Source organism: Furipterus horrens, unplaced genomic scaffold (genome assembly GCF_987537825.1).
Source record: "Furipterus horrens unplaced genomic scaffold, mFurHor1.1.pri manual_scaffold_8, whole genome shotgun sequence".
Lineage (NCBI taxonomy): Eukaryota > Metazoa > Chordata > Mammalia > Chiroptera > Furipteridae > Furipterus > Furipterus horrens.
The window spans coordinates 70,894,828-70,921,194 of record NW_028327178.1 but is presented as its reverse complement, the minus strand read 5'-3'; the positions used below and the strand labels follow the sequence as shown (position 1 = coordinate 70,921,194).

The 26,367-nt window shown below is 40.5% G+C and overlaps 1 protein-coding gene across 1 annotated transcript in view; it reads left to right on the top strand.

The window, feature by feature from the left end:
- The first annotated feature begins 4,808 nt into the window (after window positions 1–4,808).
- Window positions 4,809–26,367, top strand: part of SLC24A3 (solute carrier family 24 member 3) — a 610,095-nt gene continuing 588,536 nt past the window's right edge. The window contains exon 1 of the mRNA XM_090285998.1: window positions 4,809–5,310. Coding sequence (XP_090142124.1) covers window positions 4,869–5,310 — 442 coding nt within the window. The 5' untranslated portion in view covers window positions 4,809–4,868. The remainder of the gene's footprint in view (window positions 5,311–26,367) is intronic.

Sequence of the window (26,367 nt, the reverse complement as noted above, 5' to 3'; positions counted from 1 at the left end):
TCAATTTAAAATATTGACGAAGAAGAGCTAGATAATATATTTTGCCTTCTTAGAGTTTCCCTTCAGAATCTACCAGAAACACATGCCAAGCTGTCTCTTTTTCTAGAACATTAGGCCTCAAACCTTAACACAGAAAAATTCCTGAGCGTTTGTGAAGAATGCAGACTTCCAGGCCTCCTGAATCCTGTTTTTGCAGGATGGACTAGGTAATAGACATTCTTAACAAGCTTCCTTGTAATTTTTATATCTACCCACATTTCACTGAAAGGATTGTTCCATGGTTCTGCCATGGGCTTGGTGGGAATCTTCCCTGATGCTGCTACCTAGTCTCTTTCTTCTCATTTCAAAGAAAAAGGGAATGGAAAGAATGCACAGGAAATGGGTTGTGTAAACTTTTTTCTTTAAAAGCTGCCTCCAAATTGCATGCACATCTTAGGAATTTTTCCATGCTTATCTGTAAAAACTTGACCCACTAATTTGGCCAGTTGACCTCTTGTCCTGCAGTTACCCTTGGGCCCATCCTTCACAGTGTCACCAGTTTGAGAAGCAGCCCATGACTATTTCAATTTCAGTTGAAGTTCCTTATAAAACTAGTTAATCTGAAAGGTCATTTGTATCTGATCCAGAGGCAGTGGTTTGGTTACTCTTGGCTTACACGAAACTTGGAAGGGAACTGAAGCATCAGGTAAAACAAAAAACACACACAAAAAGAAAAACTACAGTTAGCAGCATGAAAAAGAACAAATCCCAGCTCTACACACCATTGTGGACAGATCCCACAGAAGTAAGGTTGAGCAAAAGTAGCCTCTATTTACCTGAAGTTCAAGGACTGACAACAATGACCTATGGAAAAAGAGGTGGGAAGAGGGGCTATCTTTGGAAAATTACTGCCTGGTAGGGGATTGGCAGAAAATGTTCTAAGTCATGATCTGGAACTCATGTAAGGTATATACAGATAAACAAAGCCATTGAACTAAATGCGTAAGCTGTATGCATGTTCCTGCATTTATATTATACCTTAATAAATTAAAAAGATGATGGGCAGCTATGAATATGACAATGGTTCACTAGGTAAAAGAAATCTACAGTCATATCCATGTAGTGAGTCAAAATCACTAAACAAATGCAGGCAGTTGGGCAAAAAGAAAATTAAAAATTGGAAAGTAAAGTAAGCAGTTTCTTTTAACTCTAGTTGTAAACTGAACACTTATACTAACATAAGCCTCACTTTGCTGACATGGTGCTCTCAAATGCCTCATGATATGGAATGTGGAACCAAACACACTCACTCATAGGACTGATTATTTGGTGTTCTTTGAAATACTGACAGCTCAGGAAGAGGCTAAAGGAGCAGTTTACTGGCTTTTTAATAAGGTCAGTGAACAAGAATAGGGAGGGGAATAAGTTGTCAAGCCTTCCTGGGTGAAGTTGGTGTCTTGTCTAGATCTGGGTGACTGTGCGTAGGGTAACAGGTCTGGGGGTGAAGAGCAGCTGGTGACTGTTGCTTCTCAGGCTAGGCAGTGACCAGTGAGGTTATCCCTGAGTGCTTAAGTCTTCAAGCATTTCTGGAGTGGGTGCTACATTGAAGACTCTTCCAGGAACAGTCCATGAAAGAGTTCCTCCCTTTAATTCCCCCATCCACCAATGGTTGGCCTTATTGTATTTAAAGATATTTTGTGAACATCTTGTGATCTTTTCTCTCTATTTGATTGGACTATGTTTCTCTATATTATGGAGCAGCCATGACCAGGAGGCTGACTTGGCACCTCACCAAGGAAACAGCTTCTCTGATTTTTCCTCTTCTCCTTGCCTCCCTTCTCAATCGGAGGTTTATTTGACACAATTGGTATGACTTGGTGTTATGGAGACACAGCATGGCTTTGTTATGGAAACCGTTCTGTCAGGTCTGGGCACTCTGGGTGAGGGGAGGCAGGAGATGTGGAAATTATGCAGGAGGGCCCAGAAAATGCTGGTTGTCTAGGCACAGATAAAGCCCTACTCATGGTTGGTTAAGAGCTGGCCTGAGCTGAGCATCAATGAATATAGTCATGGAAGGTTTATCATTCTTTGTTATAAAGGCAGAGCTATGAGAAAGATGAACCACTTCTATGACTGCACATCAGGCCCAAAATCTGCACAGAACTGAAACTGGAATGTTTATGGGAGGTAAAAACAGGGGGCATGACTGGTGACACTCAGCACCCAGCCCGGAGCGAGGAGGTGCTATGTAAATATGCCTGTCTTACTTCTGGAAGGGTGAAGGCCTGAGCACATCTTGGGGTGAAAGCTTTCTTTCCAAGCAAGCTAATTCTCAGATTAATGCATTAGGGTCTGGAATTTTCTCCCAAAGACTCCCTGCATAGAATGTGAGTTCAAACAGATAAAAAAGTAAAAGGCAAAAGCTATCTTAGAATTGATGAGGAGCCTAACGGGGGAAGATAAGTAGCACATTAGTTATTACAGGTCCTGTTTCTAATGAAAGTTTCCTGGGAGAGACAGGACACAAATAACTGTTTTCCTTGGAAAAGGGGCCCACTGGGTTCTGTCTCCCTTGTCCAGTACTGATAGAGGACTTGAGAGCCTGTTTCCTACCAAGCATACCTGTCGGAGGGAGGGGAGAAGAGGAACTTCCTGCCCAGAGAAGGACCTTCCCTCTTCTTCCTACAGAGGAGCCATCGCAGTATGGGGCCAGGAGCTCACCAGGCTATGCTGCTGTTAGACTGTGAACTGGAAGCCCCAAGTTTTCTTCCTTGAGTAGGGGTGGGCTCATCTGGAGTCTTTATCTTTGTTGTACTTCAACACACTCCTCTTTGAAATCTGTCAAAATGAATATTAACTAAAAAATCATTTCTATGTGCCAAGAAGCAACTTCTCTCTCTTCTCTTCCCTCCATCCCCTCTTGCTCTTTATTTTTTTACTTTCATTCACAGCAGGTGCTGAGAGAATTTCCAGGGAATTGCCAATTCTTGCTTTCTCCCTTCCCCTTCTTGCTTCCTTCCTAACACTTCCCCCATCACCATATTACACAACTCCTTGTGCCTCTGGCAATTTTCCTCTAAGCTAGTGTTCATTCTCTAACCCAATAGTTCTAGATTCTCTCTCTCACTTTTATTGTCCCTATGTACACTAGAAAAAGCAACGTGAGTTTATTTCCTGGTTAGCTGAAAGAGTATTTTAAACTCCTAAACTTTTATTTATGTGTCTTCAAATGGTGAAGATAATGCGAATGGAAAATTTCCCACACACACTCTAGCCTGGATGACCTTAACTATTTTAAAGTCCTCCTCTGTACCTGGTAATCTACATTGTAGAAAAGGTGCTCTGTGTGTCTGGTAAGATGCCAAACTGAGAACAGAAGTAAATAAATAATGTGACCAGGAAGCAAAAGTCTTCCAATCTTGTTGGGTGAAATGGTGTCTCTATGGAAAGCAAGCCAACTATCTTGACATGCTGTTGGTTATCTGGGAGGCTCTGGGTTAGGAGGTCACCCACAGGAAGAGACAAACTTGGATACTGTTGGTCCTCCCAGATCAAGGAATGGAGAAACTTGTACAGAGGCTCCCTCCTTTCCCCTCACCTCTCTAGACATCTGAAGCTAGATTGCCTAATATAATGGAACTCCATGGAGACAGTCACTCAGATACCTGGTTTCCAAGTGATCCTTTTACAAACAAGGCCTTTTGTTTTCAGCCTCATCACAAATGCATCTCCTCCTCAGAGCTGTATCCATCAGCCATTCTACCAGCAGCCCTAGGGAGGCACCAAGAGGAAGACAGGAAGCCTGAAGAGGGAGGATGGATGTGCCTGACACCACTAGGTGTCTTTTCTAAATGCACACCTTCCGCAGGGCTGTGGGCGGAGCCTGACTCTAGGACAGTCAACACATTGAAGACAAAGGAATGGGGGTACTAGGTCTCCGATCTCAGAGGCAGGAGCCGGCTGATGCTCCCTGACGAAAGCCTGGAGCCCAGAAGCCTCCTCCCAACGTTGGCGGGAAACCCAAGGCAGCTTCATCCAGGGACTGTGCCTGCTGCCCCAATTTCTTCAGCCACAGCATTGGGCTTCATCCAGCATGATCAAGGATGAAGTGCGCGCCCGGGCCAGAGGGGGGAGCCAGGACACCCCTAGCAAGCCAAGAGCCTCTGGGAAGTCCTGTTCCAGGTCCGGAGACTGGCGTGCAGGGGGATCCCCACAAGAGGGCAGAGGGAAACCCAGGAGGCCTGCAGGAGGAGGCGAGGTGGGTGGCTGGGTGTCCCTCTTCTGGGCAGAGGGTGGGTAGGAGGCTGAAGAGACTAGATTTCTCCGAAATTCTCCGGTGAATACATCTTTCTGGTCCGTCTTTCTGCGGCTTGTGTTTCGCGAGAAGAGACCTTCTTCGCCGTCCCCCTTCCCCAAGCACCGAACGATTGAAGGTTTGCGCACGGGGCTCCCTCCTCAGCTCAGTCTCCTCCCCGTGCACCCCCTCTGCGTGGCGCTGGACCCCGCTGGGTTACGTCCCCGCACTGTCCCCCGCCTGCACCCGAGCCTCTGCGTTGCAGAGTGTGGAGTTGCACCTCCGTGCTCACGCCTCTTTCAGTGTTCCCAGTGCGCTTCGGATCGGCTGGGCCTCGGTTCCCCGCGTGAGCCATGGAGTAGGCGGGCGGCCCTGCGAAGCACTCCTGCAGCTGGCGAGGCCGGAGGCAGCCCGGGTGGCCTCGCCAGTCGGCGGAGTTAGCCAGCGGCAGGGCCTCCTCCTGCGGGTGCATCCCTGCTCCTCCTCCTCCTCCTCCTCGGCAGCCACCGCCCCCGCCCCCACCCCCGCCCCTCGTTGCCCCCACCGCTCTGCCACTGCCGCCCAAGGCCGAGCGCAGACACCGAGCGTGGGAGCCATGGCTCGAGATGAGGAGAGGGACCCAGAGTGCCGGGAGGCGGCGGCGCTAGCCCGAGGCGAAGAGGAGGAGGAGGAGGAGGAGGAGGGAGAGGAAGGACTGAGCGATAGTGACAACGACGACCAAGACCAGAAGAAGACTGGCAGCTGCGAGGAAGAGGGAAAGGAAGCTGCAGCAGCGGTTGGGCAGAAGCGCAGTGAGGAAGTGCGGCTGGAGAGCGCAGGGCTGCCTCCCGCCTCTGTCCTCGCCGCGGTAGCTCGTGACCTGAGCGGCCGCCGCTGGCCGGGGCTGCTGCCCTGCTTCCCGAGGATGCCGTCGCCCGAGGAGGAGGACCGCGAGCGTCGCAGGAGTCGCCGGAGAGACCTTCTGCTGAGCCAGCTCTGTTTCCTGGCCTTGGTGGCGCTGCTGCTCTGGTCACTGTCGAGCATGCAAGAACATAATGGTGAGTGCTCACTGACTGCCCTTAGTGGACGCTGGGTCTCTGGCAGCTTGGGGCTCCCCGGGCTGGGCACGGGGCAAGCAGGCTGGCCCGGCTGGGATGCCGGGCACGAGGACTCCCACTGCCCCTCCAAGGGACTCTGGCAGAGGGGCTCTGCAGGCGAGGACCGTGCACGGAGAATTAGCCAGCACTCTGGAGTGCCAGGCTGGCCCCCAGGAACCCTTACCTGTGTCTTTTGGAGGGACTTACCCACAAGCTGTAGGGACTGGTGTTGAGGTGGTGGGGACTGTTACCACAAGCAAGTCCCCCAGTAAAGTTGACCTGGGTAGATTCGGTACCTGTGCAGGTAACCACCTGAATAGTCTTTGGGTTGAGGTCATGAAGGGGGCTGGATAACTGGTGAACACGTAGTTACCAGGTGTTCTCCATAAGGAACAGGAAAGGTGTACCAGGTAGAAAGCTCCATACCCGCCTTTCCGGAACAGATGCCGGGAATTTCGGATCGGAAAAAAGTGCTGGCCACCTGGCTAGGGTTTAGGAATGGACTTGCTCTCTTAAACTAACCAGTCACTGGGACGACTGATCCCTTTTGCGGACTTGCAGTTCTGGAAGAAATGGTTTGGACTGAACTGCTCATCACTCTACATTCTGCTTTCATGGTGCCCTACAGTGGGTCCATCCTCTAACATACAACTTTTGTTTTATCTTTGCCCTTGGCCTTCCTTGAGCTGAAATAGATCTTGTAGAGAAATGTGCTCAGAACAGTTGTCCACCAAAAAACAACTTGGACCCTGGGTGCAGCTGTCTAAAAAACAGAGGAAAGATTTGGAAGAATAATTGTTGTAGAATGGTTTTATATCCCAGCCATTCAAGTGGCATGGTTCCTGGGAAAATAGTCATATAAATAACTGTAAGAAAAAAGAGTTACAAATATGTGCTTTGGTATTAAGATATATGTAGCTGTAATACAAGGTGTTATGAAGTGCACAATAAAGACATTTGGATAGTGATGGTAAATATTTTTAAAAGTTCATCAATTAAGGGAACTTTCCCAAATCGCCTGGTCTTGTGCTTTTTGAGGAAAGCAGATGGTCTGTCTAGGTTCAGGTCTTAGCGGACCTGTTGACAGACTTCATCATATATGGTAACATGAGAGTCTGTTCTGGTCTTCAGTGAAACTGTTAAGACTCCACAGCTCTTCCTTCTGCTCCTGATTCCCAAATTGTCTGGCGATGAGAACTAACATCAGAAAGGGGACTGTGCTGCATGAGAGAAGTGGATCTCTCTCCAAAGGCAGAGTCAGAACTGCCAGTTCTCACCAAGAGGGTTTTCATGAACCCCCCTTTCAATCTCAGTTTCTGTGAGTTCAAAGCCAGTCTACTTCATGCTACCTTTGGAAAGGGCCATTCCAAGTCAATTACATGATGGCCATTTTTCTTGCATGTAAGGGCTCTATGTCATACAGTTCTCACCACTTTCCAGGATAGAAAAAACATTTTTCTGGATGGAGAAAGTGACCCATGCAATTAAGACCATCAGTGGCATGGGACTGCCTGGTCCCTGAGAAAGCTGGGATGTTCAGGAGGAGGGAGTGTCAAGACACTCTGCACACTGGAAACCCGGTAATTAGGATGTCATTTTGAAATGGTTTCTTAAGCAGTAACATTTCTGTTCAGGTGCCAATGACTCAAATTTAGTTCCACAGCACAGCCCTTTCCCCCATTCCTTCTCTTGATCTCTCTTTCTTCTTACCATTCATATTCTCTTACCCTTTCTCCACTCCCTCCCATAAACATGGGGCTTATGAGGACCCTCACTCCAGCACCTAAAGATAACAGTGAAAAGCCAACAGTGTTAAAGGGTTGCCATCCAACCTACATTTACTTCCCCCAAATGGCATGCTAGTTGTAATTCTATGTCAAATCACTTTTTCTTCTATTATATGTTGATAATTTCATTACCTGATGAACAGCAATGTTTTGCAGCAAGGCACTGGTTTTTTGAGATAATTTTAAAGATATTAATAAATGTATTTGAATCTACAAGTCATTATTTTGCTCTGGAGGTTGTCATTCAGAATATTTTAAGTATTTGAATTGTGACTGTTACCCTGGAAACTTGATGCTACTCTACTTAAGTACACTTTGCAGATGTTTGAGCCTTCGGTAGCAAAGAGCCTTGAGTGCCCTGTTTAGTTGTTGTCAGTGAAGATCTCATTTTTGATCTCTGTTTTCAAAGCCAGTTGAAATAAGTTGTCAGATTTGCTAACAAGTGTTTTCTTTTCTTCCCTCTCCTTTTTCTTTTCTTTTCTTTCTTTCTTTTTCTTTCTTTCCTTCCTTCCTTCCTTCCTTCCTTCCTTCCTTCCTTCCTTCCTGCTTTCTTGCTTTCTTGCGTTCTTTCCAGTGAGGATGGATTACATTTTTGTGTTTTGAGTGTTTTAAAAGTATTTAATTATTCTTGGAAGTAGGGAACCTGGTCATCTTTTTCCAAAAGTGGTGTAGATAAAGCCCAGGAATTCTAACTCAGGAATAACCATCCCCTGAAGAAGGTTCCTAAAAGGTGAATAGTAAATAAAAGATGTTTGTGCATATATATACTTTTACATACACATACTTTGAGATACTTTCTGTCCCAGTTACTATTGCTGCATAAAAAAACTACCCTAAAAATAATGGTATAAAATAGTTATTTTATTTTTTTGCTCATGGATACTTTGGCTCAGGAGTTTAGACAGAGCCTGGTGGAGGATGGCTTTTCTCTGCTACATTATGTTTGGGGCCTAAGCTGAAAAGACTGAAAGGCTAGGTGACTTGACAGCTGGATCTGCAGTCATCTAGCGACAATATTACTTCCATGTTTGGGGTTGATGCCAACTGTTGACTGGAGGCTCAGCTGGAATGTCAACCAGAACACCTACATGTGGTCTATCCATGTGCCTTTGTTTAAACTTCCTCAGAGCATGGCATCTGAGTTCCATGAGAGTAAGGTAAATGTGCTTGGCATTTTTACGTCTTAGTCTCAGAAGTCACATGTTATCACTTTCCTGCTGGTCAAAGCAGTGAGAGATGTCAGCCGAAGTTCAAGGAAATAGATGCCATCATTTACTCACTGGAGGTATGTCAGGGTATGTTGTAAGAAGAGCACATGCAATGGGAGATATTGGTATGACTGTCCATAGAAAACCAGGTATTTAAAGGGATAATAAATGAGCGGTAATTGTAGATATTTCCCAAGGTAGTAAATGGTGAATAATAAATGTACTTCCACCTTATTCTCTTGGACTATATTGTATATGTAGTTTTTGGAATACCTTGTAATCATGAAAACATTGCTACTCATCCAACTAGGATGGGGTCCTGAGGTGAAAAGAGGGCTGCAATGGAGTTTTATTGCAAATGTCAACTGCAGATCTTAGAGCCCATCTTTAGCTTTGCAGTGTCCCATTTTCAGCAGACCGTGACCACAACATTTTAACCTCTCCTGTGGCTTACAAGGAGGTCTTACAGATTCTTCAGCTTTATTTCCCCTTTCCATGCTCCAACACTTCGACCTTTCTTCTTCTCAAATGACACTTCTGTCCTCAGACCTCTAGCACAGGCTGGTCACACTGTTACTACTACAGCTAGTTAATCCTTCATCTTTCACTTCCCAGTCCGAGATCTTCCTGACTAGACAAGGACCCCATTTTGCTCTCTGAACAGACTCTATTTTCTCATCATATCATTTGTCACAGTTGGCAATTGTGTATTTCTTTGGTTATGATTTGAGTAACACCTCTTCTGTATTAAATTCTAAGCTCAGCAGGTCAGTGACCCTAGGAACTTTTCTCAATTTTGTCACCTCTGTCACCCAGCCAATAGCAGCTGCTCAAAAGACATTTGTTAAGTAAAGAAGTTCTTTTGATTTTCAAACTATAGCACCTGTGATAAAACTAACTGTGTGTTAGGAAACCCACTGGCTGGCACACATTTTATTTTCATGATTTACAATTCTGTCCCAAATCCAGCAAATTTGATGTTGTTACTCATTTTTCTTGGGCTAACACTGAATTGCAGAAAGGTGAGTGCCTTGCCCAGTGTTGCTTCATTAAGTGGCAAGATTTAAACCCAAGTCCCACCTTTGTCAGAGCTGCATGGCACTGTATTCCCTAGCCCTGGCTTGGGAGGACATGAAAAGAAAATAGAAATCATACTGCCTTTTTCAGTCAACAAGAGAGTAAGTAGATAACAGAAGGTTGCTTTCATAGGAACAGTATTTTAGAAACATTGCTTTTCAACCTTTTCTATTTTCTGCCTAAACATATATAGATGTGTCGCTTTCCTCCTGGCTTTTCTTAGCTGCTCATCAACCCAGATTTTTCTCAGAGATTTCCTCCACTTTTTGAAAGCCTCCCATCCTGTGAGAAGATTGTTTTTTTTTTTTTTTTTTTACCCTGAAGGGTTGGCAAAGCCAAAAATTTGCAAAACTAGCCATTTACTGAGAATTCCAAGGCCTGGTGTAAGTTGGCTGATGAGACTGGATTTTGGCAATTGTATTTTTCTTTAAGGAGATTACTTTTTCTTGAGCAAAATAATTCTTGGAGCAGGGATAATGGTACACAGACTTCTATAATGGGGAAACTGAGGAAAGGGGAGCTCAGAAAACATCTCTGAAGTCACATATAATGGGTGATTCTGCTGTGAAGGTAATTCTAGTTTTTCTGGCCTTTTCCTGCCTTCAGTTCCTGTAGAACTTGTTTGGCAATGATTTTTATCATTTGCAGTGGTTTGAAATGTGGTGTTATTCTCTGTAGGATTCAGAATTTGAAGTATTAAGGATTCAAGTGGAAAAGGTTTTCTGAGTGAAGTGGTGATGGACATGACCCAGGCAGTTTTAGTCAGAGTCATAACTTCTCAGACTTGGGTGAGATCTCCCAGACTCTCCCCTATGGCCAGAGGTCTCTCATAGGGTTCACCTGCTCTTCTCATTTTCTTTCAGTTGGGAGTAGTGAATCTCCTCATAACTGCAAGTCCTGGGGCTTCACCACCCTTCATTGCTTTTCCCAACCCTGCCCCTACCTTTTTAAATGGTCCTTTTATGAAACTCTTTTCAGTGGCATACGTTGACTGGGCTTCTGCCTGAATGTCACTGCTATAAGACACGGGGAACCTTCTTCGTTCATTAAATAAACACCTATGGCTTTTTGCTAGTGCCTGAGGTGGCAGAAGGGTCAGAAACAATACCCCAAATATTATTCTAATGGTGCTCAGGCTTCAGTGGGAAGAGAGGCATTGAACAACTAATTTTTAAACATGCTGTGAGATATAAATGATAAATACAGCATGGTGTGGAAGAGGTGTTGATGGTCAGGTGAAGCTGGAACCTGGGAAGTTAAAGGAATTAGGTTCGTAAAGAGTGAGGACAAAAAGTCAAACTCAGAAAAATGGGCAAAAGATACAGGCACACAATTCACACACACACACACACACACACACACACACACACAAGCAATTGCAAATGGCCAGTGGACACAAGTAAAAATTCCTCAGCATTAATAGTAATAAGGGAAACCTACATTTTAATGATGAAATACCACTTTTCAACATCAGACTGGAAAAAGTGAAAACACGAAAGTATAAAGTGCTAGCAAAGATACAGGAGAGACAACTTCTCTCATATACTGTAGATGGGCTTGGAAGATGGTACCCAAATACCATGAGAGACTGCAACAAGATGATCAGGTTTTAGGCACAAGATCCAAAATGAACCCTTGATCTTTGGATGAAACTGATGTGTAGAAAGGGTGGAGGTAGGATTACAATGGCAATATGTAGATATTTGAGACTGTCCAAATCAATACAAGGTGTTTATTTAAATCATGAAACCTAGCCGTTATTCCTTGCTTATCAATCATTGTATTTCCAGGAGAGGGTGAACAAATAAATTAAGTTATCTGTGACCTAGTTTGAGGGAATTTTATATTTGCAATTTTGTGTTTTTCTCCTCATTTTCCCCTTTCTGCTTTTGCATTATTTGCCGTTAAGCAGGAGTCATTTTCACTGTAGTGAGGCAGTCAGCTGTGGAATTGGAGTGTTGGCAGCACCTAGCTGTGGAATTGGAGGGTGTATAGGAAAGGAAATAACAAGTGGTTTTCTTGAGTAGGACTTTATTTTTATTTTTATTGTTTTTCTATTACAGTTGTCCCACTTTTTCTCCCATTGCTACTCTCCACCCAGCCCACCCATTCTCCTACAGTCAATCCCCACACCATTGTCCATGTCCATGGGTTATTTATACTAATTGCTTTATGAAACCCTTCCCCTATTTACCCCTCTTCTCTCCCTACCTCCTCCCCCCCTGGTAACTGTTACTCTGTTCTTGTTTACATGCTTCTGGTTCAATTGTGTTGTTCATTAGTTTCCTGTATTAGGTGATATCATACGGTATTTTTCTTTTGTTGCCTGGCTTATTTCGCTAAGCATAACTCTATCTAGTTCCATCCATGTTATCACAAATAGCAGGAGTTCCTTTTTTCTTTCTGCTGCATAGTATTCCATTGTGTAAATATATCACAGTTTTTTAATCCACTCATCTACAGATGGGCACTTAGGCTGTTTGCAGCACTTGGCTATTGTAAATAGCACTGCTATGAACATAGGGGTGCATAAGTTCTTTTGAATTGGGGTTTCAGGATTCTTCAGGTATAATCCTAGCAGTGGAAAGGCTGGATCAAAAGGCAGTTCCATTTTTAGTTTTTTGAGGAAATTCCATACTGTTTTCGCTAGTGGCTGCCCCAGTCTGCATTCCCACCAACAGAGCACTAGGGTTCCTTTTTCTCCACATTCTCCCAGCACTTGTTTGTTGATTGGTTGATGATGGCCATTCTGACTGGTATGAAGTGGTATCTCATTGTGGTTTTTATTTGCATCTCTCTGATGGCTAGTGATGTTGAGCATTTTTTCATATGCCTCTAAACCCTATGTATATGCTCCTTGGAGAAGTGTTTGTTCAGGTCCTTTGCCCTTTTTTAAATTGGGCTGTCTGTCTTCTTTGTGTTGAGATGTGTAAGTTCTTTATATATTTTGGAGATCAATCCCTTATCTGATGTATCGTTGGCAAATATGTTTTCCCATATGGTTGGTTCCCTTTTCATCTTGCTGATGTTTTCTTTTGCTGAGCAGAAACTCTTTAGTTTGATGTAGTCCCATTTGTTTATTTTTTCCTTTATTTCCCTTGCCTTAGGTGATGTATCAGTGAAATTACTGTTACGTGGGATATCTGAAATTTTCCTGCCTATGTATTCCTCTAGGACTTTTATGGTTTCACGGTTTACATTTAAGTCTTTGATCCCTCTTGAGTTTATTCTGGTGTGTGGCATAAGTTGGTGATCTAGTTTCATTTTTTTGCATGTGCCTGTCCAGTTCTCCCAGCACCATTTGTTGAAGAGGCTCTTCTCATTCCATTTTATGTTCCTTCCCCCTTTGTCAAATATTAGTTGACCATAGAGGCCTGGGTTTATTTCTGGGCTCTCTATTTTGTTCCATTGATCTATATGTCTGTGCTTATGCCAGTACCAGGCTGTTTTGATTACCGTGGCCTTGTAGTATAGTTTTATATCAGTTATTGTGAGTCCTCCTATTGCGTTCTTCAGTCTCAAGATTGCTGTGGCTATTTGAGCTCTTTTTTGGGTCCATATAAATTTTTGAAGTACTTGTTCTAGGTCTGTGAAATATTTCTCTGGTATTTTAATAGGGATTGCATTGAATCTATAAATTGCTTTGGGTAGTATGGACATTTTAATGATGTTGATTCTTCCCATCCATGAACATGGTATATGCTTCCATTTATTTGTATCTTCCTTAATTTCTTTCTTCAGGGTTATGTAGTTTTCTGAGTACAGGTCTTTTACCTCCTTGGTTAAATTTATTCCTAGGTACTTTATTTTCCTTGTTGCTATAGTAAATGGGATTTTTTTATTAGTTTCTATCCCTGATATTTTATTGTTGGTGTATAGAAATGCCTTTGATTTCTGGATATTGACTTTGTACCTTGCTATTTTGCCAAATTCACTTATTAGGTCAAGTAGTTTTTTGATGGAGTCTGTAGGGTTTACTATGTATACTATCATGTCGCCTGCAAATAGTGACAGTTTTACTTCTTGTTTTCCAATTTGGATGCCTTTTATTTCTTTTTCTTGTCTGATTGCTGTGGCTAGAACTTCCAATACTATGTTGAACAGGACCGGGGTGAGTGCACATCTTTGTCTTGTTCCTGATTTCAGGGGGAATGCTTTCAGTTTTTGTCCATTGAGTTTGATGTTGTCTACAGGTTTCTCATATATGGCCTTTATTATGTTGAGATATGCTCCCTTTATTCCCAGTTTGCTGAGTGTTTTCATCATAAATGGGTGTTGTACTTTATCAAATGCATTTTCAGCATCTATTGATATGATCATGTGGTTTTTGTCTTTCACTTTGTTTACGTGGTGTATTAGTTTATTGATTTGCGAATATTAAACCATCCTTGCATCCCTGGGATGAATCCCACTTGATCGTGGTGCATGATCTTTTTAATGTGTTGCAGAATCTGGTTTGCCAATATTTTGTTGAGGATTTTAGCATCTATGTTCATAAGTGATATTGGCCTGTAGTTTTCTTTCTTTGTTGTGTCTTGACTTGGTTTTGGAATTAGGGTAATACTGGCTTCATAGAACGAGTTTGGGGGTCTTCCTTCTGTTTAGATTTTTTGGAATAGTTTGAGAAGAGTAGGCATTAGTTCTTCCCTAAATGTTTTGTAAAATTTGTCTGTGAAGCCGTCTGGTCCAGGGCTTCTGTGTGCCAGGAGTTTTTTTATTACTGCTTCAATTTCACTCTGTTTTTTTTTGTGTGTGAGTGTGTGTGTGTGTGTTCTTGACCTTTATTTTTTAAGTATATTTTATTGATTATGTTGTTACAGTAGTTCCAGTTTTATTCCCTTTTGCTCTCCTCTGCCCAGTACCCCCCTACCCTGCAGCCATCCCACCCCCGCTTAGTTCATGTCCATGAGTTGTGCATATAAGTTCCTTGGCTTCACCCTTTCGTATATTATTCTTAACATCCCCCTTTCTATTTTATACCAACCGATTATTTCCCCATTTCTCCCGCTCCCCCCTCCCAGCTGATAACCCTCCAAATGATCCCCATACCTATGATTCTGTTCCTATTCTGGTTTGCTTAGTTGGGTTTTGTTTTTATTTTTTAGATTCAGTTGTTGATAGTTGTGAGTTTGTTGTCATTTTAGTGTTCATACTTTTGATCTTCTTTTTCTTAAGTAAGCCCCTTTGACATTTCATATAATAATGGCTTGGTGATGATGAACTCCTTTAGCTTTACCTTATCTGGGAAGCACTTCATCTGCTCTTCCATTTCAAGTGATAGCTTTACTGAATAGAGTAATCCTGGTTGCAGGTTGCTTTTCATCACATTGAGTACTGCTTGCCAGTCCCTTCCTGCCTGCAAAGTGTCCTCTGAGAAATCAGCTGATAGTCCTATAGGCACCACCCTGTAGGCAACTTTCTACTTCTGTCTTGCTATCCCCAGGACTCTGTCTTTATATTACATCTTTTGCATCTCAATCATGATATGTCCTGGTGTGGTCCCCTCTGGGTCCAGCTCACCCGGGACCCTCCATGCTTCCTGGACCTGTATGTCCATCTCCTTCACAAAATTTTGGAAGTTTTCCTCATTATCTTCAATTCTTCCTTCCTCATTCTGCACTGGTTTACTGTTTTTTTCTTCCTTATGTTCCAAATCATTTATTTGAACCCTGGTTTCCTTCTTCACCATTGGTTTTGTGTGGATTTTCCTTTGTTTCACTTAGCATAGCCTTCACTTTCTCCTTTATTCATCTGCCATACTCAAGCATATCTGTCAAGCCTGTGAGCATCTTTATCAGCAGTGTTTTGAATTCTGCATCTATTAGGTGGACTGTCTCCTCATCTGTTAGGTTGGCTATCTCCTTGTCACTTAGTTCTCCCACTGGAACCTTGATCCGTTCCCCCTTTTGGGCCATATGTCTCTGTCTTCTCATTCTGACAGGCTCCTGTGTTTGCCTCTGCATCCCAGGTAGAGCTGTCGCTCCTGTTACATTGTAAGGAGCAGAGCCTTAGGGATTTGTCAGTGCAGGGCAATCTGTTTCACCAGGTTGTGGCGCTGTATGTGGGAGAGGGGTCCCAGAGGGAACAACGCCGCCTGCCCTGCACTTGCCCTGCTTCCAGGCACCACTCCCACTTCCGCACCGGATTGGCGCCCCTCGAGCTGCTGCCCTGGCCATTGTTCCCAGAGTGGGTGGGTCTGCAGACATTCCAGGACTGTGGGGGCCCTTTAAACAAGCAGACTCCGCTGAGAGACTGGCAGTTTCTACCTCTGCCCCAACCCCCACTGGACTGCACAGTCAGAAGCAATGAGGCCTGATTTTCCCCAGTGCTGGGACAGTGAACTTCGAGGTCCGGTGAGGAGCTGGGAATGCTCCCCAGGTGTCCTTCCTGACTTTTTATAACTTGTGAATGCGCTTTCTGCCAGCCTGCTGCTGCCACCGCCACCACACCGCATCCTCTCTGCTCTTGTCTGGATGAGTATTTCTTCTTTATATCTTTGTTTGCTGGACTTCCATGCAGTTAGATTTTCTGGAACTTCTGGTTGTTTCTAGTTTTGAGGTAGTTGTATTCCTTCTTAGTTGTGGAGGGAGATGCAGTATGTCTGTCTATGCCTCCGTCTTGGCCGGAAGTCCAATTTCACTCTTCATTGTCAGTCTGTTCAGGCTTTCTCCTTCTCGATTCAGTTTTGGAAGATTATGTTTCTAGAAATTTGTCCATTTCATCTAGATTGTCAAGTTTCTTGCCATACAGTTGTTTGTAGTAATTTCTTATAATCCTTTGTATTTCTGTGTTATTGGTTGTGATTTCTCCTCTTTCATTTCTAATTTTGTTTATTTGGGTTCTCTCTCTTTTTTTCTTCATGAGCCTGGTTAAAGGCTTGTCAATTTTGTTTATCTTTTCAAAAAACCAGATTCTACTTTTGTTGATCCTTTGAGTTGTTTGTTTAGTCTCTATGTCATTTAATTCTGCGCTGATCTTGATGATTTCTTCCTTTTACTCACTCTGGGCTTTGTTTGTTGTTCTTCTAGTTCATGGAGCTGTAGGGTTAGATTTTTTTATTTGACATTGTTCCATCCTTTTTTGGTTGGCATGCTTTGCTATAAACTTTACTTTCATGACTGCCTTCATTCTGTTCCATAGGTTTGGGGCTGTTATATGTTGATTATCATTTGTTTCTGGAAACATTTTGGTTTCTTCCTTGATGGTATTGTTAACCTATTCATTATTTAATATCATGTGATTCATTTTCCATGTGTTTGAATGTCTTTGGGTTTTTTCCTTGAGGTTGATTTCTAGTTTCAAGGCATTGTGATCTGAGAAGGTGCTTTGATATTATTTCAGTTTTCTTGAATTTGTTGAGGCTTACTTTGTGTCCTAGCATGTGTTCTATCTTTGATAATATTCCATGTGCACTTGAAAAGAATGTGTATTTTGCTTCTTTGGAGTGAAAAGTTCTGTATATGTCAACTAAGTCCATTTGATCTAGAGTGTTGTTCAATGCCTCAATATCCTTGATTTTTCTTTGCTTCAAAGATCTGTTCATTGTAGACAATTGGGTGTTAAAGTCCCATACTATGAATGCATTGCTGTTGATATCCTTTTTGTAGTCTTCCAAGATTTTCCTTTATATTTGGGCGCTCCTATATTGGGTGCATGTATGTTTACCAGGGATATATCTTCTTGAAGAGTTGTTCCCTTAAATATTATGAAGTGTCCTTCTTTGTCTCTTTTTATGGCCTTTGCTGTGAAATCTGTTTTGTCTTATATAAGTATTGCTGCCCCAGCTTTTTTTTTCAAGTCCATTTGCTTGAAATATTTTTTTCCATTCCTTCACTTTCAGTCTGTGTAAATCTTGTAATCTGAGGTGTGTCTCTTGGTGACAGCATATATGTAGGTCATGTTTTAGTATCCATTCCACTACTTTATGTCTTTTGATGGGAGCATTTAATCCATTTACATTTAAGGTTATTATTGACTGCCACTGCTGCCACCACACTGCTTCCTCTCTGCCCCAACTCTGCCTTTCTTACTCAACTGGATGAGTATTTCTTCTTTATATATTTGTTTGTTGGACTTCTTTGCAGCTTGATTATCTGGAACTTCTGGTTGTGTCCAGTTTTGAAGTAGTGTATTCCTTCTTAGTTGTGGGGGGAGATGCAGCATTTCTGTCTAGGCCTCCATCTTGGCTCGAATTCCTAATCTTTTTTCTAACTTGTGTAGGTTCTCATAACTACTGCTAGTCAAAATATTAGATAGATCCAATGTCACAAGGATAATTTGTGTTGCCCATTAATAATCACACACACCCCATACACCTTTTTGTACAAAAGGAACCATCAATTTATGGAACTTCTATCACCTATTATAAATTAATTTTAAAACTATAGCTTTAAGAATTAAGGAAAATTCCACCACCAATAGTATTGCTCTACACAAAATATTGTTTGTAAGTTGGGGGCAGGGACATGAGTGTAGGTCAGTCTACATTAGTGAAATTGGGATGTGGAGACCTTTCTCAATTATTGCAGTTTTATTACTTGCAGGTATGGTAACCTGAGCTGAATGTGAGATAAAGGTAATGCATGGCTAGTTAACAGTTTCCTTTAATGAGTAATTTATTTTCTATCATTTGGACAATATTTCTAAATTAATGCTCCATGAAAATAGTTTTTTCAAGTCGTCTATTCATTTAAGCAGCTTAGCCATGCTCCTTGCAATACTACTTTCACCATAATTCATTTCCTGGAGCAGCAATTTTCAATTGGTGTGTGGCAAGAAGCACACTAGTGTGCCACAATAATTTTTCAAACATGCAGTACCTGATTATTTAGTCAGAGGCACTGACCTCTTTTCCCTTAGATTGTCAAATAAAAATTGACAACAGCCAACACAACAATAACCATCCAGTGTGCATGAATCAAAACTATACCTATTTTTTGTTAGATCACCAAAAACTGTAATGTATTTTTGAGTGTGCCACAGAATTTTTATAATTAGTTTATGTGTGTCACAAGATGAAAAAGGTTGAAAATCTCTGTCCTAGAGTATTAGAGATAGAAGAGATCTGGGGATTATTGTATCTTAACATCTGTTCCTATGTTTGAGGAAACTGACATGAAAGAGAATTTGAACTGGGGTCAGAACCCCCAGGTTTTCTGACTCTCTGCATAGTAAACACTTTAAAAAAAACAGTAGAAAGTTAAGATTAGAAATATATTTAATGCAAACAGTTGGTGAAATTATTTTAAATTCTGAAATGTTCCTGAAGTGCTAGACTCTTGCTGGAAGTTATTTGGCATGTGATGTGGTTACAAAATGGGGAAAATTAGGGAATTTCAAGGTGTACCACTACTTGTAGAAAATTAGAGATTTGTGTGTTCAGAAATATGGGCATTTCAGATCCTCTTAACTTGCCTTAGTGGAAAACTAGTGTTGTTTGCTTACCTTCTACCTGGGTAGTCACCTCATGTGGCATGAAAATGATTTGTCATTGTTAAAGTGATTGCTCGTTAATTTTTCTTGTTAGGGGCTTTTGAATTCACAAGATTTTAATTTTTAAATCCCTAGTGTTGCAATCCTAGTCTGTGATCTGAATGTCACTTCCAAAGAAGGCAGTTTCCTAGGACCTTAATAACCCAGGAATTGGAAACCTAATGGCAATAAACTTCTACATGGGATCTCATATTTTGTGTTGGGGTACATGCAGACAAAAAACTCACTGCACCTGCTTTGAATAAACCTGTGTGTGAGGACAGGTCAATTACAGTGTTTTCCAATATTGTATATATCATACTATATATAATGTCTGGGATCCTGCTTTTAAAATAAAAAATTAGCATATAGTAAAATTGACTGACAGGATACAGAACAGAAATCACCCTTCCCCCGCACACACACACACAAAAAATCCATCGAAGTATCCCTTTGTGATCACACACACTCCCCCATCCCTAACCCTTTATTTGTTCTCTGTCACTATGTTTTGTCTTTTTGAGAATCTCATACAATGGAATCCTACAGTATATAATATTTTAATACTGGCTTCTGTCACTTAACATAATGCCTCTCAGATTTATCTAAGTTGTTGCATGTATTAGTAGTTCATTCTTTTTTATTGCTAAATAGCATTCTGTTATGCAGATTCACAACAGCTTATTTATCCATTTACCTAATGGAAAATATTTGTGTTGTTTTTAGTTTTTGTAGTTATGAATAAAGCTACTATAAACATTCAGATCCAAGATCTTTAATATTTTGTTGTTGTTGTTGCCGTATTGCACTGGCTAAGACTTCCAGTTCAATGTTCAGTTTGAGTTAACAACATCCTTCCCTAGTCTCTGATCTCAGAGGGAATGCCTTCAGTCCTTCACCATTAATTATTATATTTGCGATAAGGTTTTCATAGATTTATCAAGTTGAAGTTTCCATATAGTCTTAACTTGCTGACAATTTTTATCAGATGGCTATTGAAGTTTCTCAGATGATTATCTTTCATCAATTGATATGATCTCATGGTTTTTCTTTTATAGATAGTTAACATGGTGGATTACATAAATTGATATGCCTTTGCATATCCTGGATAAGCCCCCATTGGCCATCATCTGTTTTTCATTTGATGTTTTCCTGGACTTTCCTTGATCATATTTTTATTGAGGACTTTTGCATCTATGATCACCTAGGACATTGTTTGTAATTTTCTTTTCTTGTACTGTCTTTGTCTGGCCCCATTAAAATGAGGTAGGAAGTATTCCCTTCTATTTTCTAGAGGAAATAGTGTAAAATTGGTGGATTATGCTTTTTAAAAATAATTTTACTTACTTTTGAGAGAAAAAGTGAGGGAGAAAGAAAGGGAGAGAAACATCTACATGCGAGAGATATGTCAGTTGGTTTCCTCTTACATTCCTGCAGCTGAGGAATTGGCCTGCAACCCAGGCATGTGCCCCAACTGGGAAACAAACCTGCAACCTCTCAGTTCACAGTCCAGCACTCAATCCACTGAGCCACACCAACCAGGGCTGCTTTTTAACTTACCACGAACATTTCTCCACAGCACCAAACTTAAAAAAATAATTAATGTCGGCATAATAATAGTGTTAAAATTACATTTTTAGTATTATAGCAAGTGACACTTATTGAATACTTAGTTTGCTTTAGACACTATTCTAAGCCCTTTACCATATTATTCCTTTAATCCCCACAACATCTGGTGGAATAGGTGATATTATTGTCTCCACTTTACAGTCAAAGAAAAATAAGACACAAAGAGTTGAAGTAACTTACTCAAACTCACAAAATTTTTACAGGGCCAAGTACAATTTGAACTCAGGCTGTTTGATTCCAGAACCCATTCACTTAACTATCACATTGTACCCTCCGGTTATATCCCAATTTATTTATGCAGGCTTCCATTTGTGACAATTAGGAATTTTCAGTATCCTCACTATGATGAATGTTCTTGTATTGAAGTCTTTGATAATCTCTGACATTTTCTTTAGGGTGAATTTCTAGAAGTACTCTCAATGTCAGAATGTATGCCCATTGGAAAAGCTAACTCTGCTGTGTACCTTTTCAGAAGCTGAACAAATTAGAGATTTCAACAGCAGTGTTTGAGAGAACTCAATTCATGGTTCTCTTCCAAAATTGAATAATTATGATTATTTTATATATTTTATATACAGTTAGATTGCAGAGAGATGATATCTCATTGCTTCAGTTTGACTTTCTTTTTTACTAGTGAAGCTGATATTTTAAAAAATGATTATTGGTCATTTATATTTATTTCCTTGTGAGAAAAATTTCTTTTTTTTCTAATGGGATAACAGTGTTTATATTAATGATTTGTAAGAACTATATTCTATATACAAATATTTTATCCTAGTTCAGAAGTTTTGTTTTTTTATTTAGCTTATAGATTTTCATTTTTATCAAGTCAAAACTATATTTCTTTTCCCTTGCATCTTTCCATTGTTTTATTCTTAGATCTAGGATCTTGATTATATATTAATTCCATATAGTCGTTTATGTCTTTTCCTATTTTATGGTTTAATTTTTTTAAAATTTAATTCTTTACTCCTTTGGAATTTATTTTAGCATGAGGTAAAGATTTAATTTAAACAGATTAACAGGCTTAACAATTAAATCATTTATTTAAAAGAATTTTCTTTACCCACACATTTGTGGTACCACCTTTATTACACGCCTATTCTCTATGTACAGAAGCAGTTTTTGTGATGTTTGCTTTGTTCTACTTACCCATTTTTATAGTTTATTAACTTCTTAATTATCTGATAGAGTAAGACTCCTCTTATTTGGGAAAAAATAATTTTCTATTATCAACTCATTTATCCTTTAATAAAGGTGAACTTTAGAATCTCTGTCATATTTTGCCCAAATGCCTCTGAGTTTTGACAAATCTATAAATAACTTGTGGAAAAAATGGCATTTTACAACATGGATCTTCTCTTTCATAGTGTGTTTGTTGATGTGATCCAAGGTTATTTCTCTATCTCTTTTTTACATTTGTTTGTGGTATTGTGATTCCTCCTGCTGTATTCTTCTGTCTCAAGATTGCTTTTGGTATTCGGGGTCTTTTTTGGTTCCATATGAGTTTTTGGAGTATTTGTTCTAGGTCTGTGAAATATGTCATTGGTATTTTAATAGGGATTGCATTGAATCTGTAAATTGCTTTGGGTAGTATGGCCATTTTGATGATGTTGATCCTTCCCATCCAAGAACATGATACTTGCTTCCATTTATTTGTGTCTTCCTTAATTTCTTTCTTTAATGTTATGTAATTTCCAGAGTACAAGTCTTTTATCTCTTTGGTTAAGTTTATTCCTAGGTACTTTATTTTTCTTGTTGCTATAGTAAATGGTATTTTCTTTTTTGTCTCTGTCTCTGATATTTTATTGTTGGTGTACAGAAATGCCTTAGATTTCTGTATATTTATTTTGTACCCTGCTATTTTGCCAAATTCACTTATTATATCGAGTAGTCTTTTAGTGGAGTTTATAGGGTTTTCTAGGTATACTATCATGTCATCTACAAATAGTGATAGTTTTACTTCTTATTTCCAAATTTGGATGCCTTTTATTTCTTTTTCTTTTCTGATTGCTGTGGCTAGGACTTCCAACACTATGTTGAATAGGAGTGGAGAGAGTGGGCAACCTTGTCTTGTTCCTGATTTCAGGGAATGCTTTCAGTTTTTGTCCATTGAGTATGATGTTGGCTTCAGGTTTCTCATATATAGCCTTAATTATGTTAAGGTATGCTCCCTCTATTCCCATTTTGCTAAGTATTTTCATCATAGATGGGTGTTGTACTTTATCAAATGCTTTTTCTGCATCTATTGATATGATCATGTGATTTTTGTCTTTTATTTTGTTTAGGCGATGTATTATATTTATTCATTTGTGAATATTAAACCATCCTTGCATCCCTGGGATGAATCCCACTTGATCGTGGTGTATGATCCTTTTATGTATTGCTGGATCCTGTTTGCCAATATTTTATTGAGGATTTTAGCATCTATGTTCATCAGTGATATTGGCCTGTAGTTTTCTTTCTTTGTTGTGTCTTGACCTGGTTTTGGGATTAGGGTAATACTGGCTTCATAGAAAGAGTTTTAGAGTTTTCCCTGTTCTTGGATTTTTTGGAATAGTTTGAAGAGGGTAGGAGTTATTTCTTCACTAAATGTTTTGTAAAATTCACCTGTTAAGCCAGGGCTTTTGTGTGCCAGGAGATTTTTGATGACTGTTTCAATTTCCTTCTTTGTTATTGGTCTGTTGAGACTTTCTATTTCTTCTTGATTCAGTTTTGGAAGGTTATATGTTTCTAGAAATTTGTCCATTTCTTCTAGGTTGTCAAATTTCTTGCCTTATAATTGTTCGTAGTAACTTTTTATAATTGTTTGTATTTCTGTGGTATCAGTTATGATTTTTCCTCTTTCATTTCTGAATTTTTTTTGGGGGTCTTCTCTTTTTCTTGATGAACCTATCTAAAAGCTTGTCGATTTTGTTTATTTATTCAGAGAACTAGCTCCTAGTTTTGTTGATGTTTTGAATTGTTTGTTTAGTTTCTATGTCATTTAATTCTGCTCTAATCTTGATGATTTCCTTCCTTCTTCTTTCCCTAAGCTTTTTTTTTTTTTTTTTGGTTGTTCTAGTTCTTGTAGATTTAGGGTTAGATTTTTTACTTGAGATTCTTCTTTCCTTTTCAGATATGCCTGTATTGCTCTGAACTTCCCTCTTAGGACTGCTTTTGCTGTGTCCCATAGGTTTGGGCTGTTGTGTGTTCATTATCATTAGTTTTCAGAAATTTCTTGATTTCTTCTTTGATGTCATTGTTAACCCATTCATTATTTAATAGCATGTTATTCATTCTCCATAAGTTTGGGTGTCTTTGATTTTTTTCTCTGAGGTTGATTTTTAGTTTCAAGGCATTGTGGCCTGAAAAGGTGCTTGATATGATTTAAATTTTCTTGAATCTGTTGAGGATTGTTTTGTGTCCTATCATGTGGTCTATCTTTGAAAGTGTCCCATGTGCATTTGAAAAGAATGTATATTTTGCTTCTTTCGGGTGAAAAGTTCTATATATATCAGTTAAGTCCATGTGGTTTAGTGTGTTGTTCAATGACTGTATATCCTTGGTATTCCTTTGCTTCGAAGATCTGTCTATTGTTGATAATAGAGTGTTATAGTCCCCTACTATGAGTGTTCTGCTGCTAATATCCTTCTTGTGGTCTTCTAGTATTTTCTTTATGTATTTGGGTGCTCCTATGTTGGGTGCATATATGTTTATCAGTGTTATATCTTCTTCATTGATTGTTCCCTTAAGTATTATGAAATGTCCTTCTTTGTCTATTTTATTGCCCTTGCTTTGAAATCCGTTTTGTCTGATATGAGGACTGCTACCCCAGTTTTTTTTTTATGTCTGTTTGCTTGGAATACTTTTTTATATCCCTTTACTTTCAGTCTGTGTAAATCTTTTGTTTTGAGATGTGTTTCTTGTAGACAGCAAATATGTGGGTCCTATTTTCTTATCCATTCTGTTACCCTATGTCTTTTAATTGGAGCATTTAATCCATTTATATTTAAGGTTATTGTTGACATGTATTTATTCATTTCCCGTTGTACCTGTGTTCCTCTCCTCTTTTTTTCTTCTTTTTCTTAAAACATTCCCTTTAGCATCTCTTGCAATGCTGGTTTGATGGAGATGTATCCTTTTAGTCTTCCTTTGTCTGGGAAACTCCTTATTTCGTCTTCCATTTCGAATGAGAGCCTTGCTGGGTAGAGTATTCTTTGTTGTAGGCCTTTGTTTTTCATTGTTTAAAATTGTTTTGACCATTCCTTTCTGGCTTGTAGTCCTTCTGTTGAGAAATTGGTCGATAGCCTTATTGGAGCTCCCTTATATGTTATTTGCTGTCTTTCTATTGCTGCTTTTGGGATTCTCTCTTTGTCTTTCAATGTTGCCATTTTAATTATGATGTGCCTTGGAGTGGGTTTTTGTGGGTTCTTTTTCATCGGGACTCTCTGTACTTCTTGAACTTGCATAACTTTTTCTCTCATCAGGTTGGGAAAGTTTTCGGTCAATACTTCTCCTATCTGCTCTTCTATTCCATGCTCCTCTTCTTCTCCCTCTCTTATTCCAATGATTTCGATATTATTTCTTATCATGCTATCCTGTAATTCCCTTACATCTTGTTCATATTTTTTCAATCTTTTTTCATTTTGTTATATTGTCTGGGATTTTTTTTCTACATTGTCCTCTAACTCACTCATTGTCCTCTGCTTCGTTTAGCCTGCTTTTGATTGATTCTACTTTGTTTTTCAGTTCAGAGATTGTATTCTTCATTTTTTCCTGGTGTTTGTTAATAGTTTCTATGTCCTTTTTTATGCTGGTGTAGTTTTCCATAAGTTCCCTGTAATATTCTTGGAGCTGTTGGTAACTTCCTTGGAGGTTGTCGTAGTTGTTTTTGAGGTTGTCGAGTATATTGAGCTTCTTCACCACCATTATTTTGAATTTCATGTCTGACATTTGGGCTCTGTCTATTCCATCTACCTCTCTTTCTGAAGATTCCTCTTTTCATTGAGAGGTTGTTTCTGCATCTTACCATGTTAAAGTCTTCTTGTTTGTTTTTGTTTTTTGGATTTGTCTGCTTTGACTTCCCACCTTTGTGGTACAAGATTTTTTATAGGAGATATGGGCATTTCAGTGGTGCAGTCTCTTTGATCTCCTGAGCCTGATGTTCTTGGGATACCCTTTATGTCATTTGTTTATGCTGTCTCATTATATTTCAGATGCTCTTTGGTAGGATCTTCCCTCTGGCTAGTTGATTGAGAGTCACTCTGTCCACTTTGTCTTGAATTCTTTTGTGGAAATGTCAGTTCAGCCTTTGTGTGTTGTCTTCTTTTTCTGGATGCACAGGTGGTCTATTGAGGCAGGCCAAAGTTTCCTGTTCCTTGCAGCAGAGGTATGTGCCCATGGTAGCCAGCATTCCTTTGGCACCTTTTGGAGCCAGTTGTGGTGCTTGTGCATGCGCAGAAGGTGGCCTTCGCATTAGCCTCAGGCTTGCCGAGCAGGGCCCTGGGAGTTGGTCTCTCGCCCCTTGGGGCGGGGTCCCAGACACTTGTGCACAGTGGAAGTGAGCATCTGTGAGTCGCCACTGCCCGCTGTTCCTGTGACGCTGCCATCTACAGTTCCCACACCTGTCTGGGAGGGCACGAGCAGAGCCCGCGCAAGTGGTCTGCACTCTGGCCTGGTCCCCACTGGGACTAGCCAGGGGTGTGTGCGCACGGTCTTCTGCGTTCCCAGCGGGCCCTCCCTGCACCCGTTGGGGCACTGATCTTATGTCTGTTTGGGTGTGTCCAAGGGGCACTTGGATGCACGTCCCCATGCACCTGGGCCAATGAAAGAGGTCACTTCCCTGTGCACACCCGCGTGACCCA